Below are 19,253 nucleotides of genomic sequence, written 5' to 3'. Positions count from 1 at the left end.
GACTTGTGTCCAGGCGGTGCACTAGCATCCAATATAAATCAAATAGCTGGTGTGGGAGGGGCAGGACCGGCCCGGAACCTGGGGAGGTAGGGTTGGCGCTTCCGCGGGAGGGAGGAGGCGGAGAGAGAGTGCTTTTTGGTTCCGGGCGGCCGGTGACTGTGGAGTTTGCACGGCCTCCTCCTGGCTCGCCGTGCATCCCAGGGCATGTCTGGGCTAGAACTGGAAGCCGCGGAGAGCGGCTGCCGCATCGCGCTGCCCACGGGGGAGACGGTGATCGGAAGAGGCCCATTCCTGGGAGTAAGTGTGGGCACTCTGGGGCTGTGGGTGCGGGGGGTGGGCGGGATTGCTCCCGGGCTGAAGCTCCAGTAAATGTAGCGAGGGGGGGGGTACCGAGTCTGCAGGTTGTGGGGTATTTGGCAACTTTAGAACAGTTAAAACGGATCCAGCTGGCAGCTCCATTCTCCACTGGCAGCTACAGGCCTGGTTTTACCCCATTGAAAGCTTTGAAAATGTGTAGTGCTTGAGATCCTCGTTTTCTTCAATGAGAATGTAACGATCACGTTTTATTTAGTTTTGTGATATTCGAGCCATCAGATGAATATGACTATATAAATATTGAGGGCAACGTTTAGCGCGTTTGTCCATCTACATTTTTTGGGACTTAGCCTGACAAACCCCGACGTTTCAATCCCCCACCCCTCACAATGGATGAGCTTTAGCCAGGTGAGTCATTGCCTGGCTGAAACTTATCCAGATATTAAAAGAGGTGGTGAATGGATGTTCTGGGGGCGCGAGCTTAATTTTAGCCGGTTAGTGCGGATAGGCGGTGATGTGCCGTACCTGACGGATGTTATAAAGTTATTCGGATAACTTTATATAGGTAACTTGGGCTCTTGCCAGGTATATTCAGTGCGCTTGTGATCAGGTATGTTCTGTTGAATATCCGAGTAAAGTTATGTGTCCATGGCTTATGAGCAGGACCTCGGTGAGTTCGCGTGTATTTTCTTTTTGCTGTTTGTTTACTTCATTGCATGCATGGACTTGAAGTTTTGATTTTCTTGAAGATGTGGGCTCAAAACTTACATACATCATCTTTGGATCATTCTTGCATTGAATCCATTAGAGGTTGCAGTTTAATAATATTGTAAAAATGAAAATTAAAATGATTTTCTCCAATATTTCTAGTCCCTGGATCTTCAGATTACATTTTAAAAAACCAGGCAGAGGTTTTGCTACAAACCATTCTTTTGGTTTTGTTCTTGGGCAAAAATAAATTTGTTGCTTCTGTGTGTGTATTAGGATAATGTGCAAGCGTTTATATGACCAGCAGAGGTCGCACTGCACATTTGTTGGTTTTTTTTTTAATTCCGTCTGTTTTTCCAATTTGCTTTCATATCCAATTTGCTAAATGCACGTTGTGAGGAACAGACAGAGGGCCTGACTCAAAGAGCAAATATCTTGCAGGCTTCTCCCGCAAAGTGCCATTTGACTGTCTTATACGGCCCTGGGGTGCTTATCAGTGGATTGCTGGGGGAATACCCCAATATAATCTGCGTGGGGGAAGGCTGACATTTTCTCGTGGCACATATCAAGCCCTGAATTCTGAAGAAAACAAACACAAAAAAATTGACCATATGTTTTGGAATAGGGTGGGCTAACCGATCCTTGTCCAACCCAATATTTTGGCCACGCTGTCCCAGAAATGCTGGTACTGACATGGGCACCTCATGGTTCTCTGCATTCTCGTGCTGGTCTTGCAAGTTGTGCAGATCAGTGCGGAAATACAGGCACCTATGTAGCTCTCTACGAGCACTTGGACAGTAGGGGAGTCTGCAGGGTGAGCGACCTGGTTGAGGGGGCAGGCTGGCTAGGAAGGAGTCTGAGGCTGGAGGCTACTGGGGGTGGAAGGAGGGTATGCAGACTGACTTTGAAGGGTCCAAGGCTGGCTAAGGGTGTGTGTGTCCAGATTGGAGGCTGCCTGGGAGAAGGTCTAAGGCTTGAGGCTGACTGAGGGGTGAAGGTTCGAGGCTGGAGACTAGTATTTGGGGGGGGGGGGGGCAGGCGATTGAGGCTGGGGCTTGGAGGGGTGTTTGTGTTTGAGGGCAGAGACTAGCTTGGGGTGTCATGCTGAGACTGGCTGGGGGGTGTGTCTCAGGCTGGAGACTGGGTGGGGGTGTGTGTGTGTGCGTGTGTCTCAGGCTGGAGACTGGCTGGGGGTGTGTGGGGGTGTCTCAGGTTGGAGACTGGCTGGGGTGTGTGTGTGTGTGTGTGTGTGTGTGTCTCTCAGACTGGAGATTGGCTTGGTGGGGCAGGCATTCATTTTGGAGAGTAAAATTGTGCATGTCGGTCACACTTTATTTATTTATTTTTTTTGCATCTGGGGGGATAACTAATAGCCTCATCAAAATGAATTTACATGTGGTGATCGCTATTACATGCGTGATTGGATACGTGTTTTGGGCATGCTAACCCCCGTTTTGCATCGGGGGTTATGGCCTCGCATCCAAAACGTGTCTCCACGATTTGAGCCGTGCGCTGCCTGCAGCGCAGGGTTTTGCATCGACCCCTAGAGGAATTCGCTTGCTGACTTGGGGAGAGCAGCATTGCTGGCTGATGGGGAGGAAACGTTTGGTTGGTTGAGAACAGGCTGACTGTGGGTAAGATGACTAGTTGGTTGAGGGAAATGACTGATGGGAGAGGAGTCTAGCTTGGGTTTTGGTGGGTACGGGGACGGGTGCTGGCTGTGTGTGTCTGTGAGTGAGAGAGAGCGGGCATGCAGAATTAGTTGTCTGTGTTCTGCAAGTGTGACCAAGCTGAGGTAGTCTGCTACGGTAGTTACTCCTGGGGAAATTCTGCACACAAAAACTTAAAATTCTTCCAACTTTATATTGGTCAAAATAACACAATTTACATGACAGTCTTTAAGTAATTACATTTTAAATTAATACAGAAAAAAATTATTACTTAAAGATGCAGAATTTTAAATATTTTGAGCAGAATTTACTTAGAAATTCACAGTAAGAGTGTCCCTTCCACTCGCACTCCCTCCTCTCCTGGCCACTTTGCCCTCTCAGGTTCTAACTCCTCCACCTGCCAGTATCTCTCCCCTCCACCTCTAGGCTCAACCCCTTCCACTCCATGCCATTCCCAGTGTTTGACCCTGTTCTCAGTACTGCCCTTCACACAGACTCCTTCTGTCCCTCCCTCTCTCACACACTTGCTCCCTCTCTCTAGTACGCATACACACACCCTCATACAGGCTCCCTCATTCTCTCGCACACACTCATCCCCTCACTCTTGCATACACACCACACAAGCTCCCTTTCTATCTCACACATGCAGCCTCACACAGGCTACCTATGTCTTTCTCTCTCATGCACCCCTTCACACAGGCTCTGTCTCGCACATACACAATCCCTTCACACAGGCTAGCACCCTCACCTACACACAATCCCTTTTTCATACACAAGAGCTCCAATCTCTCATACTCGTACAATCTCCTCATACAGGCTCCCTCTCGCTGGCCACCCCCCCCCCCCCCCCCCGTGCTCTCTCCCACACCCCTTCCCCTTCCCCTCTCCTCTCCCACATCCTTTGCTCCCCCACACCCCTCCCCTTTCTCACACCCCTTTCCCTTACACACACACACACACTCACTTTCACTCTCATCGGGGCCTTCATCTTCCCTGCGAGCGGAGTATACTCTGCGGTGCACTCCATTTGCAGCATGCCGGGGTCTCTTGCCATTTTCTGCATATAATTTGGCAATTCTGCGCAGGGGGGGAATTCTGTGCTCCACAGTAGTGCAGAATTCCCCCAGGACTAGATAGTGTGAAAGGATCTGTATCAGTCTTGCTCATTGTGTTTTCCTAACAGGTAATATATTAAAGTTCTAGGGCTCAGTGTAATATTTGTAGTGCTCAAATCAAAAATGAATACCCCATCAATATCTTTCATCCATGTGAGCAATGCTCACTATATGTGCTCAAAAATGAGTCCTGCAATGATCTAGATAATTTCACAATGGGCTCCGGAGTCTTTTCTGACTCCTAGTGCCGACATTTATAACAAGAAATTTTTTTTGAAAGGACAGAGGAGGGGTTTCATATATTGGAGTATTAAACCCCCATGGGTGAACTCACTCTGTGCATAATCATCAACCAAACCTCCTCTATCCAATATTTTGATTAATTATCACATAGGTGAAACTGTATTTTTTCTATTTAAATATTTTTTGTGCCAAAAATTATTAAAAAAGCATGCTTATAAATCAATGTCCCGACTTATCTGGTATGATTGAAAAAACCCGATACAGCCGCGTTTCTGGTCCAAAACAGGACCTTTCTTAGGGGATATTCTCCTGTACAATAATCCATCGGTGTACCGAAATAACTATGGGTAATCCAACCAAATCTGTACGGTTTCTTCCAGGCGCGATTAATGCTCCTCCGCCATATTAGTAGTGCTGCCATTTCAGAGCTAGAGTTCTGGTTTGCTATATGTGTGCTGAGTGTGGGTTTTTTTTTTTTTTGGTATGATTTTGTATTATTTCACAATGTCCCTGGTAGTGGAGAGAGAGTTTGTGTTAATGTTACTTAGATCAGTGTGCCATGGCACCTTGGCGTACCTTCAGACCTTAACAGGTGTGCCACAGAAAATTCATCACTGCCTGATGCTCAGATCCAGGCCGGTACCTGGCTCTATTCTTAGCACTCTGCAACATCAAGAGATACTAGCTTTTAAACATGTAGGAACTCCTTTCTGAGAACATGGGTAATCATGCATGTTTCGTCTTCCTAGCTACAGCATGAGCCCCGGAGTGTGGTAGTTAATGGGCAACAGGCAAGGCATGGCTTTAGGTAGCACATACATTGCACACAGCTCCTCCTTATCTTCCCTGTCCTTTGAGTCCTTCCAGCCTCTGCCCTAATCCTAGGCTGAGTGAGATGGAGAGAGTGTGCACTGAGCACTGGATATGGTTTACTGAATGTTAGGAATAGCAGCAGTGAAGAAGCTATGGTAGCCACCTGTGGCAACCAAGGTATCTACCCGAGCTGGCAGCCAGATTTCCCTTTTGGAGCAAAACAGCTTTCAGTCCAGAGGACAGAAGACCCATTAGCACCACTCTACTCCCTAGGTGGGCAAGACCAGTGACAGATCCTTCTGAGTGAGATTTTTGATGGCCAAAATGTATCCTGTTTTTCCAAGAAGGAAAATATGCTTTTTTTTTTTTTTTGTTGTGGAGAGGTTTTAAGTCGCCCCTCTTCACTGGAAGCCTGGCTGGATCAGCAGGTTCCCCCCCGAAAGACTTTTCAATCCCTTTCAGATCCGCTTAATAGACAGGTCAATCCAGTAACGAGTGGTAGGAAGAGCTGCTTTAGTGCCCGGCGCACCCGCGGTTGCCGCACGCACAGTCTGGCTCACCTACCGCTCAAACCTGTATGTAAATAGCTTGCAAATGCAAGCTGCGTCTAAGAAGCGTCCGTGAAGTGTTAGGCCCGCGCAACCTATTTTACTGTATAGAGCGCTATACAGCGCCTATACAGTAACCTGGGTGCACGGGCCTAACGCTTCACGGACATGCTGGTATCTGTCATTTCAAATGACATTTGAAATGACAGGTACCAGGAAGTGGACGGTTCTCCTAAGCTCACCTGCCCTGGCCGCGTCAATGGATGCTGGTCTCCGGGGCAGCCCCAGTCCTCTTCCCCCCCTCCTCCCGAGCAACGAAAGCGGAAAAAAGCGAAAAAGCAAAAAAAAAAAAAAAAAAAAGCAACGAAGTGGACGGTCGGGATTGCCAGTCCTCTCTCCCCTCCTCCTGAAGCAAGGCTGCTTTACTTTACTGGATTGACCTGACACGCTTTGAAGCTTTCCCGTATTTTTTTCTTCCCCTCCCTCCACTTTCTTCCAGCACTTTGCCTGTTTTCTTTTGGGGGACTCTCGTTTTCACCACTTCAATTGCCTGCTCCCCCCAGCAGCTAAGGCCTCCTCCCTCCTCACAGTCCCATGTGTTAAGCAATGACTAACTTTTTTTTTTCGCAGCCGCTCAAGATTGCCAGTCCTCTCTCCCCTCCTCCCGGAGCAAGGCGCGAAAAGCAGCCTTGCTCGGGGAGGAGGGGAGACAGGGACTGGCAGTGTAAAGCAACGACTTACTTTTTCGCAGCCCTCCTCCGAAGACGGACATCGGCTCCCCTGCCTCCCGGAGGCGAAGATGGACGCCTGCACGGGCGAAAGCGGCCCCTGTGCGTGCAATTGGGCCGCTCAAGACGTGACGTCACATGCCGTGACGCCAAACGTCATGACAACATGCCTCGAGCGGCCCGATTGCACGCACAGGGGCTGCTTTCGCCCGTGCAGGCGTCCATCTTCGCCTCCGGGAGGCAGGGGAGCCGATGTCCGTCTTCGGTAAGTTAGCAGGTTAAACGCGCGGCAAAACGGCAGGGTAAAAAAGCAATAGTCGGGGCGCGCATTACTGGATGGTAGGGAATAGCTAATTCGATCGTTTACATGCAATATACATGCCACGTGCGGAAGGGGTTACCCGGGGATTTAAGGACGCGGTAAGAGTAGGTTAAAGGGGATTGTGGATCGCAGGAAGGGCTAACGCGGCCGGAAAGTGAGTAGAAAGCGGGTTAGGAGCGGGGTAAACGCGGCCGCACTTTACTGGATTGACCTGAGAGTCAGGGAACCTCACACAAAGGAAGAATCGCGCTGGGTGCAGAAGCCCAAAAGTCACAGCGTGCAGTAGCAGCATGCAGTGAGGGAGCGTAAAGAGACGGGGAAGACGTGCTGTATATGAAAAGTTATTTATTTGTCTCCTACCATGCATGCAATCTCTCCTGATGCAGATGACCATTGGGACATTGTTATTCATGCCCAGGGCTTTAAAGAAGAAGTGTAATAGTAATCGTAATGCGTAGCTGCTAAAACTTCAATCCAAATGTGCTCTTTAGTTTGAGGGTACGCGTAGTCCCGAAAGTTCGTAGCCAAGCAAACCATTAAGTTGTGTCAGCTCTGTGACCAATGTACATTACATGAGATGCGGTAATCCTAAGACTTAACAAAAATACAGAAAGGAATGTATTGGAAACAGAAATTGCCCAAGGAAAGACCTAGGTGCTGGCTGACCACTAGATGGCACAGTTGTCCTCGCTGTGATGGTTATAGTTTCTGTGACTGGCATTCATTTCAAATTTATGTCCCTGGCGAATACAAGAAGTGGCTGTTCAAAGCTGGACCTGAGACTGCACGGAAGGCCGAATAGCAGCCAATTGGGCAATGGGGAGCATATAATGGAGCATTTTAGACATGTCCCGCTCTGAGCTGCAGAATGCATTTATTTTTAATTAAGATTTTCATATTCCGCTTTTTGGCACTTCAAGGGGTTCATCGAATCGGATTACATTCAGGTACTATAGATAGTTCACTATCCCCACAGGGCTTGCAATCTAATTTTATGCCTGAGGCAACGGAGGGTAAAGCAACTTGCCCAAGGTCACGATAGCGTCATCTCTTTTTGCATAACCTTGTCCCTTTTCGGACATGCAGAATCACTCGGGTGACATTAGCCCCTTTTAGAAAAGTTAAGAAACCTGCACTGAGCATGCACAGGCTGTGATGTTAGTGCAAGCTAAGGGCAGAAAGTTAAACACGCTTTCACACAAGGAATGCTGTGCAATGCAGAATTCCTCACCTGTGCAGAACTTTATAGTTTGCACAGAATTAACAGCAGCTGGCCTAGGCTGGATAAAGAAGAAGGTGGGCTCCTTCATGCCAGTGCTGTTTCTTTCCTTTCTCTGCTGGTGAAGAGTGGATCAGGCTGACGGCAGCATCTCTATTTGCTATTGGCATGAAACCTGCTACTGCCCCTGTTGTTCCAGTGGTTCTCTGGCCTTCTACCCTTTTACGTGACCTGACTCGCAATTAGGGATGTGAATCGTGTCCTCGATCGTCTTAACGATCGATTTCGGCTGGGAGGGGGAGGGAATCGTATTGTTGCCGTTTGGGGGGGGTAAAATATCGTGAAAAATCGTTAAAAATCGAAAAATCGAAAAACCGGCACATTAAAACCCCCTAAAACCCACCCCCGACCCTTTAAATTAAATCCCCCACCCTCCCGAACCCCCCCCCAAATAACTTAAATAACCTGCGGGTCCAGCGGCGGTCCGGAACGGCAGCGGTCCGGAACGGGCTCCTGCTCCTGAATCTTGTCGTCTTCAGCCGGCGCCATTTTCCAAAATGGCGCCGAAAAATGGCGGCGGCCATAGACGAAAAAGATTGGACGGCAGGAGGTCCTTCCGGACCCCCGCTGGACTTTTGGCAAGTCTCGTGGGGGTCAGGAGGCCCCCCACAAGCTGGCCAAAAGTTCCTGGAGGTCCAGCGGGGGTCAGGGAGCGATTTCCCGCCGCGAATCGTTTTCGTACGGAAAATGGCGCCGGCCATACGCGTATGGCCGGCGCCATTTTCCGTACGAAAACGATTCGCGGCGGGAAATCGCTCCCTGACCCCCGCTGGACCTCCAGGAACTTTTGGCCAGCTTGTGGGGGGCCTCCTGACCCCCACGAGACTTGCCAAAAGTCCAGCGGGGGTCCGGAAGGACCTCCTGCCGTCCAATCTTTTTCGTCTATGGCCGCCGCCATTTTTCGGCGCCATTTTGGAAAATGGCGCCGGCTGAAGACGACAAGATTCAGGAGCAGGAGCCCGTTCCGGACCGCTGCCGTTCCGGACCGCCGCTGGACCCGCAGGTTATTTAAGTTATTTGGGGGGGGGTTCGGGAGGGTGGGGGATTTAATTTAAAGGGTCGGGGGTGGGTTTTAGGGGGTTTTAATGTGCCGGTTTTTCGATTCTAACGATTTATAACGATAAATCGTTAGAATCTGTATTGTATTGTGTTCCATAACGGTTTAAGACGATATTAAAATTATCGGACGATAATTTTAATCGTCCTAAAACGATTCACATCCCTACTCGCAATCACTTTCTTTGAGTCCTAACTTCTGCTGCGGCAGTTTCCTCTCCTTCCCGGGAGCAGCTGGTTGGAAAACTGGCCTCTTGTGGCCAGGATAGTGGTCACATTGCGGCTGGCAGACTTAAAGGGGCAGCACCCCCTAATTTTAATAGCAGAAGTTTGAAGTAGGGGAGTTTGAGCTTGATGGGGGGATTGAGAGAGAGAGAGAAAGTCCTAGGGGAGAAAGAGGGAGGAGAAAGCAGATGGGAGTAAACCTGGGGATGGGGAGAGGCAGCAAGGGTAGGCGGGAGAGGCATGGGGTGGGGGAAGGAAGGGGAAAGAAAGCTGGGGAAGTGAGTGTTGAGCCTGAAGTGTGAGACAGATATAGTTGAGGGTTGGTGGGGAGAAGAGAGGGAATGCTGGGGAATGAATGTTGAACCTTGGATAGAGGAATGGAAGAGAGAGAGAGAGAGAGAGCTTTGGGATGGATGTTGAGCCTGGGATAGGGGAATGGAAGAGAGGGCGAGCTCAGGGGTGGATGCTGAGCCTGTGGTGGGGGAAAGGGAGGATGGGAGAGTGGTTGGATGGGTTTGAATATGGGGTGAGGGAGAGAGAGCTGGGATAGGGTTGAGCCTGGGTTGGGAACTAAGAAGGGGGAGAGAGAGTGTGGGTGTGAGAGCTAGGGGGATTGAAGCCTGAGGAAGAGGGGCTGGGTCTTATGATGTACTTACAGTACAGCTGGGGGAATTCTGCAAAAAAAAATGAAGGCAGAATTTTCAAATGCATTGATGCACATAGGGGCGGATTTTCAAAGCTCTATGCGCGTATTTCGGGTTATGCGCGCCAAGCCTATTTTAAAAAGGCCTGGCAACATGTAAAGCCCCGGGACGCTTGTAAGTCCCGGGGCTTTACTAAAGGGGCGGTCCGGGGGTGTGGGCGGGGCCAAAGGCCTCCGACATAGTGACCATTGACGCTGTGTCGGAGGATCGCGTGCCAGCAGTTGCCAGTGCACGCAACTTGGGGGGGGGAGAGGTTAGAGTAGGGGAAGGGGTGGGAAGGTCAGGCTAGGGGGGAGGGAACGGGAGAAGGCAGTGCGGCTTGGCGCACGCAAGGTGCACAATTGTGCACCCCCTTGTGCATGCCGACCCCTGACTTTATAACTTGTGCGCGCAAGTTATAAAATCAGGTGTACATGTACGCGTGCCGGGTAGCGCCCGCACATGTACGCCCGCGCGCACCCTTTTAAAATCTACCCCAGAAAGCACAGTTGTATACACGGAAATGGACTGTTGAAAATTTCCACATGTACCTTTGTGTGCACAGCAAAGAGGTGTTCTGGGGGGGATGCACGCACAGAGTTGTGGTATAGATAGCATTTACACGCACACTTTACGTTTTGAAAAGCATACGGGTAAATCTACTCCGACACGTTTCCGTCTGCTAATGAGCAGGTGGAAATGTTTGCTCATGTGCAGCGCTGGGTTCCACATGTATCCCCTAATTTTCAAAGTAGGTGCATAGGGCTGAAGCCTGCATGCATTTTCTAACAGCATTGCTATAAAATTAACCTCTTAAAATGTCCTCATATCTGAATAGTAACTTATCTTTCGCATTGCATTTTAAATTTATTGTCGCTCAGACAGTAATTATATTTGTGTTTTAGTTTGACAAATACCTGCAGAATTTTTACTCTTGTTGCACAGAATTTAAGGCCTATTCAGGTTTTGGATTTAATAACTCTCACCTTTTTAATCCCATGCTCAAAGCTAGTTAGAATTCAGGTGTACAGTAGGTAGGTCCCTGTTCCTGAGGGCTTCCACTTGAAGTTGGTTCTTGAGACGGAGGATGAATTGACTTACCCCAGGTCACAAGGCCCGTCAGCGGGAGAAGTGGGATTCACATCCTGGCTTCCCTGGGTCACAACCTCTGCTCTAACCACTAGAATATGCCTCTACATTTAGTTTAAACCTACTTCCTTAATCTTCTGAGGAGAAACGAGGAGCCTCGCCCCATCAGTGGATGAAAAATCAGTTACCCGCTGAGTACTTGAAAATTTCTCAGGTCTGATTAAATTCCTTCCTTGTGGAAGTAATGGGATGCTGTTTCCTGAAGGCAAAAATAATATTCTGGGTGAGTGTCTTTGCCGGCTTCCTAGTGATTGTTTTTTAGGATTGAACCAGAGGTGGATTTTGTTGCAGTAAGTTGTCGAGTTCAAAATTAGATTGTTTTAGTTTTAAATTCTTTCTTCCACTCGTTGGTATTTTGATGTTGCTAACAAACCCACTGATTGGCTTGTATAAGGTTCACCCAGAAATGGACTTCAGACTAACCTGTTTTATACCTCTGAATGTGTTGGGATACGGAGAAGTGAGACTTTTTTTTTTTTTTTTTTTATGTGACATTTAAAAATTAATCTGGAATATCACCTGCAGATTGAATTCTTGAGAAGCAAAGTGTGCCAGACGCCATGGAGGGCCTGGGTTTGATAACTGGCTCAGGGTGGGGATGCTGCAGAGGCAGGATTTGCCCCTGGTGGGAAGGAGGTCCTGGTCATTGTTCATGGCACCATCTAGTGACCAGATTTGGGGCCCACAAGTTCAGAGTCCTGCTTTTTTGGCACCCGGCGGAGGATTGTCATTGCATTGACTGGGCTGAGTTGGTGGGTAAGGGGTGCGAGGAGCGATAATGTAGCAGGAAACACCAGGACAGCTGGGAATAAAGGCTCGGGGCACTGTAGCCCAACAGAGGACTGTTCCAGTTCAACGAGAAACAGAAAGGGGCAGGAGGAAACTTCTGGGCCAAACCAAATTTCTGATCTAGCAAATGTCAAATACGGTATAGTAGGAATTTGGTGGCCAGTGGCAACCATGAAACTCATTTGCATGCCAATTTTTATTAGTGTACGGCCACATGATTGCCTTGCTTCAAAGGGATTTTTGTTAAAGGGGTAATCTCAGAATACTGTACTGCAATTTGACATTTGGTTGCCTTCCCTCATCTTCCGCAGTCCTCTCCACAAAAGACATAGGGGTTTCCTTCAGACGAGGCTGTGTTCAAATCCAGCTACCGCTAATGTGTGTCACAAATTCTGATAACTAGGAGTGCACAATGCCGGTGTTTGAGATCTGCAAACAGATCTGTTTTTTTTTTTCCGGCATTACTACAGTGAATATGTGTGTTGTGCATCTAATTTAAAAAACAGGTTCATTTGCATTGCTTGGTTGCCTTGCAAACCAGATTTTTTTTGCAGCCTTCTAGGACAAGAGTTGTATATTCTCCGAAACCTAATATGCATTCCAGAATTCCCATTTATACAAAATAACTTTAATCATCAGTGGCTGGGGCAATACCAGATCAAAACGGCACAATATTTTCAAATCCCTTTGTACCGCATCCCTGGGGGCTTGGAGGCTTCCCATTGGACTTGACGGACCATTGGTCTGATGCAGCATGACATTTCGCAACCTCCCTCCGGGATTAAGCCTTTAGGTTTTTGCCAGTTTTGTCCTCTGCCTAATCCAGTAGTAGCTATAGTTTTGTAGAATAAGACTAAACATAATTCTAAAGCTCTAGTATGAAATAAATTATAACAGACTGGAGAAAGATCAGCTTCCCTCACAGATCATTCTTCTTCATTTATAATGTCTTTCTGCCCACTGATCATTGTCCCTGCTTCCACAAGACAGCACTGCTAATTGAAGACCAACTACAAATGGTCAGCATGTTGTGGCACCGCACTTCTGATGTGCAAACAAAAGAGACATTAGAACTAAGAGAGTGACATTGGTGACATTGTGACACAGTGTAAACTGCGATTTACTGCTGGCTTCATAACAAAAATGAACTGCTTGCAAGGTAGCAGTTTCCCTTGTAGTTATTAACCTCTCAGTGCATCCTCTGGCAGTGGTGATGTCACAGTCCTGGTGATGTAATAACTCCTCTGATGCTGCCCTTTTGTGGCCTGCCTGCAGTCTGATACTAGAAAGCCCTGCACTCTTCCAGCTGGTCTTCATTTGGCAGTGCTGCTGCTTGTGGAAAGGTGGGACAGTCATTAGTGTGGAAAAACGGACTGTACAGAAAGATGAGTAATTATCTTCTGGGTAAGCAAATCTTTCACCGATGTGTTGAAATTAAATATAGAATCTATTAGAGCACCTTTGGGTTACCCTGCTGCTTGGTTTCTTTACTGTAGCCTTAGAAATAAAGGTCAGCAAATGCATTGAGGGTGATGCCTTCTAATTGGACTAACATTTATGCCATAGTGATCATTTTGAGTGTCTGTAATTGCAAATTATGTTCCCTGTTTTGTTGGCTGGCTCATCTATTTCTCAGCAGAGTTCGAATTCCTCACATATTGTAGCAAAACAGAAGGGCCCCCCCCCAGGGACATTCCAAGCAGGTTCATCTTACTCCCACCTATCCCTTTATGAAGTCCCAACTGCTACTTAGGGTTGGGAAAAACTGAGCCACTCAGCAGTTGAACCAGCTAGATAATTTTCTTGCCAGAAATGTGTTGTATGCGAAAACATCCTTTCTGTCAGACATTTCATCATCCGACTTTGAACATCCAGTTTGTGCTTAGGGATCGCTTTGATTGTGAAAAATCGCAGGTAGTATATGCCATCCAGTGCCCAGGGTTAAAACTACATTGGATACAAACTCCAGTAGTGAATCACTGGCTAGATTTTGACCATTCAATAGCACCAGTGTTTTGTCATAGTGTTTGCATTTCTCTAGAGGTGGAAATGTTTCTGTGCAGCTCCCATGGAGCAGCAGTTTATTTATCTACAGGTGGCAAACTACCGCCATGGCCGGTCTTAATGCAGTTATTGAATGGGAAACTTTTCTGTAAAATCTTTTATTTTTATAGTTTTCTTTTTGATTGATATCACATTACTATCATGTGACAAAGCAAGTTGGATGCCCTGTCAACTACATTTAAATAGTTTTGAAACCTCACGGGACCCAGCCTTGTTTTGCGTTTCTCGCTGATGAAAGAAACAGAAGAAAAGCTGACGTAAGCTCTGTTCTGATGCCCATTTCTATAAAGTTCTTGTTTTTAATCACTTTACCATGTATTGGGATGTAGTTGGGATCCTGTGGTGCTTTTTCTGTAAGCACAAATTTGTGTAACATGTTTTGTAGAGAATTTAAACATAAAGAAAACAACTTATGTGAACTACATTTCAGCCATGAAAATAGTTCCATGAAAACCAGCTGTGCTATTCTATCTTTGCACATAATATGAAAGTTTTTGAGAGATGTCTTCTTTTTAGTTTAAACATTTTTTGTTTTTAGTGAAACAAAAAGACCTACAGGGTACGAGGATTCTAAAACATATATATTGAGCAGGGAAACCCGCCTGTTATTACATTTTAATTAGGTAATCTTTTGACAGTCATTTGCCTTTTGGATTCACAAAACATTTGGACTGGGAACGCTCATTTGTGCTTAGTGAAGTCTGATGTGTTTTCATCTTTAACCATATGTTATAAAAGGTCAGATGCTATTTTAAAATGACTGTTTTGTGTGTGTAGGGTCCCATAAAAATTCTTTGCTGTTTTTGATTGTATATTTATCTATAAGAACATAAGAAATTGCCTTGCTGGGTCAGACCAAGGGTCCATCAAGCCCAGCATCCTGTTTCCAACAGAGGCCAAATCAGGCTACAAGAACCTGGCAAGTACCCAAACACCAAGAAGATCCCATGCTACTGATGCCAGTAATAGCAGAGGCCATTCCCTAAGTCAGATTTATTAAAAGCAGTTAATGGACTTCTCCAAGAACCTATGCAAATCTTTTTTAAACCCAGCTGCACTAACTGCAGTAACCACATCCTCTGGCAACAAATTCCAGAGCTTAATTGTGCATTGAGAGAAAAGAATTTTCTCAGATTAGTCTTAAATGTGCTACTTGCTAACTTCATGGAGTGCCTTATAGTTGTTTTTTTATCCGAAAGTATAAATAGCCGATTCACATCTACTTGTTCAAGACCTCTAATGATCTTAAAGACCTATATCATATCCCCCCTCAGCCATCTCTTCTCCAAGCTGAACAGCCCTAACCTCTTCAGCCTTTCCTCATAGGGGAGCTGTTCCATCCCCTTTATCATTTGGTTGCCATTCCCTATACCTTCTCCATCGCAACTATATCTTTTTTGAGATGCAGCGATCAGGATTGTACACAGTATTCAAGGTGCGGTCTCACCATGGAGCGATACAGAGGCATTATGACATTTTTTCATTTTATTAACCATTCCCTTCCAATATTGACTGGGAAAATGTATCATCGGGACATGCTAGAGATCTAAAGTTCCTGGTTGGAATAAATGACATTTTTATGGAGCAATTGGTTCAGGAACCGACAAGAGAGGGAGCAATTTTAAATCTAATTCTCAGTGGAGCACAGGATTTGGTGAGAGAGGTAACTGTGGTGGGGGCTGCTTGGCAATAGTGATCATAATTTGATCAAATTTGAATTAATGACTGGAAGGGGGATAGTAAGCAAATCCACGGCTCCAGTGCTAAACTTTCAAAAGGGAAACTGATAAAATGAGAAAAATAGTTAGAAAAAACTGAAAGGAGCAGCTACAAAGGTAAAAAGTGTGCAAGAGGCGTGGTCATTGTTAAAAAAAACAAACCATCCTAGAAGCACAGTCCAGATGTATTCCAGGTGGAAAGAAGGCAAAACGATTACCAGCATGGTTAAAAGGGGAGGTGAAAGAAGCTATTTTAGCCAAAAGATCTTCACTCAAAAACTGGAAGAAGGATCGAACAGAAGGAAATAGGATAATGCATAAGCGTTGGCAAGTTAAATGAAAGACATTGATAAGACAGGCTAAGAAAGAATTTGAAAAGAAGTTGGCCATAGAGGAAAAAACTCACAGTAAAAACTTTAAAAAATATATCTGAAGCAGAAAGCCTGTGAGGGAGTCAGTTGGATCGTTAGATGATCGAGGGGTTAAAGGGGCACTTAGAGAAGATAAGGCCATCGCAGAAAGATTAAATGATTTCTTTGCTTCGGTGTTTACTGAAGAGGATGTTGGGGAGGTACCCATACCAGAGAAGGTTTTCATGGGTAATGATTCAGATGGACTGAACCAAATTACAGTGAACCTAGAAGATGAGGTAGGCCTGATTGACAAACTGAAGAGTAGTAATCACCTGGACCAGGGTTCTGAAGGAACTAAAAAAATGAAATTTCAGACCTATTAGTAAAAATGTGTAACCTATCATTAAAATCATCCATTGTACCTGAAGACTGGAGGGTAGCTAAGGTAACCCCAATATTTAAAAAGGGCTCCAGGGGTGATCCGGGAAACTACAGACCAGTTAGCCTGACTTCAGTGCCAGGAAAAATAGTGGAAAGTGTTCTAAATATCAAAATCACAGAACATATAGAAAGACATGGTTTAATGGAACAAAGTCAGCATGGCTTTACCCAAGGCAAGTCTTGCCTCACAAATCTGCTTCACTTTTTTGAAGGAGTTAATAAACTTGTAGTTCCCTGTACGTACCAGGATCAGTCCAGACGGTGTGTTATGTCCCCCGTCCAGCAGATGGAGTCAGAACAAAAACTTCTGGGAGAGGTGCTATATAAGTTCACCTCCCTTGTCTCAATACCCAGTATCTTTCTGACTCCAGCAGATGGTAGCAGGGGACCCTCAGCCCCCCAGCACAGTAGCTTAGTGGTATCCTAGGCTTGTACTCTTTTCCTTGGAGGGCTCAAGTTTAAAAAAACAAAAAAAAAATTTTTGCTTGTCAAGTTTAATTGGGTTAGCTCAGCTTGGAAGAGTTCCTGCTCGGGCTCTTCCCCCCCCCCCCCCCCCCCCCTCCCGGCACTTGCTGACAGGCCTGTTCCTGTATTTTCCCTCCTGTCCTTCTTAATCCTGCTGTCCGGGGGTAAGTTTATGTTTCTTCTCTTTTGGCAGTTTAACTCCCTCCTTGTGCCTGACCGCCGGGGTGCATGTTAGAGGCTCTAACCTCTCCCCCCCCCCTCCCCTCCAATCGATCGCCGCCCTGTGACGTGACATTCCCCGGGGCCGCTCTCCGCCGGGATGTCCGATTCCCCAGCAGTCCTTTCTTTCCGGGTCAGTGGGGTTTATGGGCGGTCCGTGCTTCACACTTGGCCTACAGGCGCCGAAGAAATAGCCTGTGTTTTCCGCTCCCCCCCTCTCCCTTGCTCTCAGAATGCCGCGTTTGGCGGCATGCACTGCCTGCGGCTGACTTGGGGGCCGGCTTTCACGGGAGGGGCTATGTACAAGCTGCCTCCCCGGTGGGGAAGGCTGCTCGCAGCAGGGGGGCGCTGCCGGAGCCCGTGGACAGGACCGCGCTTCTTGTCAGCGGCAAGCCTCGTTCCTGCTGAGTGTGGGAATGGCGGCCATCTTGTTTTCAGACGCTGAGGATGCAGACTCTCAGGAGAAGGACCCAGCACTGCTACCCGTTTTGGCTCCGTTTTCAGAGTCTGAGCCATGATCTCGCACAGGGGAGCCTCCAGCTTGCCCGCCCCCCCAGGGGGTCCCAGCTTTTTCACCGGAATTCGTGGTTTTGATGCATAATGCCTTCCTGCAGTGCATGGCCCAGCCTTTGGATGTCACCCCGGGACCCCCACCTCCCAAGTTGGCGCGCACTGCCCCACTCCCAGGAGGGACCCACTCCCAGGGCAGCTTACAGCTGGGCGGAAGTTTATCAGCACCAGCCCGGGATTCACCCGAGACCCTGGAGTTATCCCTCAACCCCGGTCAGTGACCCGATTCCGGATCCGCCGGGGACGATCCCATCTTGGGGGCCCAGATGGAAGGCGATGACCCTCGGGTTCTCCGCATCTTTCAGCCGGATGAGCTGGACGACCTAATCGCGCATATTCTACAGGAAATGGACATCGATGCCCCCCCCCCCCCCCGGGGCCTGATCCCAAGGTGAAGAAGGGGGATCCTCTCCTGGCGGGGTTGCGACCGCCGACTAGGGCCTTCCCTACTCATCCCACGTTTTTGTAGTTCATTTCCAGAGAGTGGGACTCCCCTGAAGCCACCATAAAGGTTAGCAGAGCGATGGAAAAGTTCTATCCTCTACCGGAGGAGTTCCTCGAGCTGCTCAAGGTTCCGGCGGTGGATTCTGTGGTCTCGGCTGTCACTAAGCGTACCATCATTCCGGTCACAGGCGGCACGGCGCTGAAGGATATCCAGGACAGAAGGTTGGAGGTTTACCTCAAGAGGATCTTTGAAGTTTCAGTGCTAGGAGTCCGTGCGGCCATCTGCATCTCACTGGCGCAAAGGGCAGGGCTTCGCTGGGTCCAACAGCTTCTCACCTCCCAGGTTCTGCTGGCAGCGGAGGCCCAACAGGCAGACAGGTTGGAGGCTACGATCGCGTACGGAGCAGATGCTCTATATGATCTTCTCCGGGTCCTTTCCCGGTCTATGGTGGCTGCGGTCTTGGCCCATCGCCTCCTGTGGCTCCGCAACGGGTCGGCGGATGCCTCTTCTAAGTCTCGTCTGGGGTTGCTCCCGTTCAAAGGCAAGTTTCTTTTCGGGGTGGATCTGGACCAGATCATCAAATCTCTCGGTGAAAATGCTGTTCACAGACTCCCGGAGGATCATTCTCGTTCTTCAAGATCTTTCAGTTCCTCCAGAAACCGGTTTTGGACACAGCGTCGGTTTCGGAATCCGAGGCAACAGACTCCATGGACACCGTCCTCCTGCTCGCATACCTGGAACCGATGCTTTCGAGGGCGCAGACCTGGCAGGGATGGGCTGGGGCATAGCGCTTCCTCAAAACCAGCCCAATGATGCCAGGCTGACCCATGCGGCGTTCCCCAGGATAGGGGGCCGGATTACGCTCTTCTACGAGGAGTGGGTCCACGTCACGTCGGATCAGTGGGTCTTGGATATTCTAAAACGCGGCTACGCCTTGGATTTTGTCCGCGCCCCCTGGGACAGGTTCATCTTCTCTCCATGTGGACCCCTTCACAAACAACGGGTTGTTCGTCAGACTCTCGACCGCCTCCTTTCACTGGGGGCAATTGTCCCGGTTCCCGCCACCGACTTGGGCCGGGGCTACTATTCCATCTATTTCGTGGTCCCCAAAAAGGAGGGCAACTTCCGTCCTATCCTGGACCTCAAGACAGTCAACAAATCCCTCAGGATTCCACAGTTCCAGATTGAGACCCTCCGCTCGGTCCTGGCCGCAGTACACCAGGGAGAATTCCTGGCCTCGTTGGATCGCACGGAAGCGTACCTTCACATTCCGATCCACCGGGCACATCAACGCTTCCTTCGCTTCAAGATTCTAGGTCAACATTTTCAATTCCA

At 48.1% G+C, this 19,253-nt stretch overlaps 1 protein-coding gene across 2 annotated transcripts in view; it reads left to right on the top strand.

Annotated features, from left to right (window-relative positions):
- The first annotated feature begins 57 nt into the window (after positions 1–57).
- The window catches only part of APLF (aprataxin and PNKP like factor), a 447,297-nt gene continuing 428,101 nt past the window's right edge, over positions 58–19,253 (top strand). Inside the window, exon 1 of one of the 2 annotated variants that reach the window (XM_029593580.1) lies at positions 58–297. In XM_029593580.1, coding sequence (XP_029449440.1) covers positions 205–297 — 93 coding nt within the window. In that variant the 5' untranslated portion in view covers positions 58–204. Of the gene's footprint in view, positions 298–12,994; positions 13,048–19,253 lie in introns of those variants that run through there. The other variant, XM_029593581.1, reaches the window with a different exon arrangement.

The sequence above is a fragment of the Rhinatrema bivittatum genome, chromosome 3 (genome assembly GCF_901001135.1).
Source record: "Rhinatrema bivittatum chromosome 3, aRhiBiv1.1, whole genome shotgun sequence".
Classification (NCBI taxonomy): domain Eukaryota; kingdom Metazoa; phylum Chordata; class Amphibia; order Gymnophiona; family Rhinatrematidae; genus Rhinatrema; species Rhinatrema bivittatum.
Note: the sequence above shows the minus strand (reverse complement) of the source record. Positions and strands in the feature narration are given on the sequence as shown.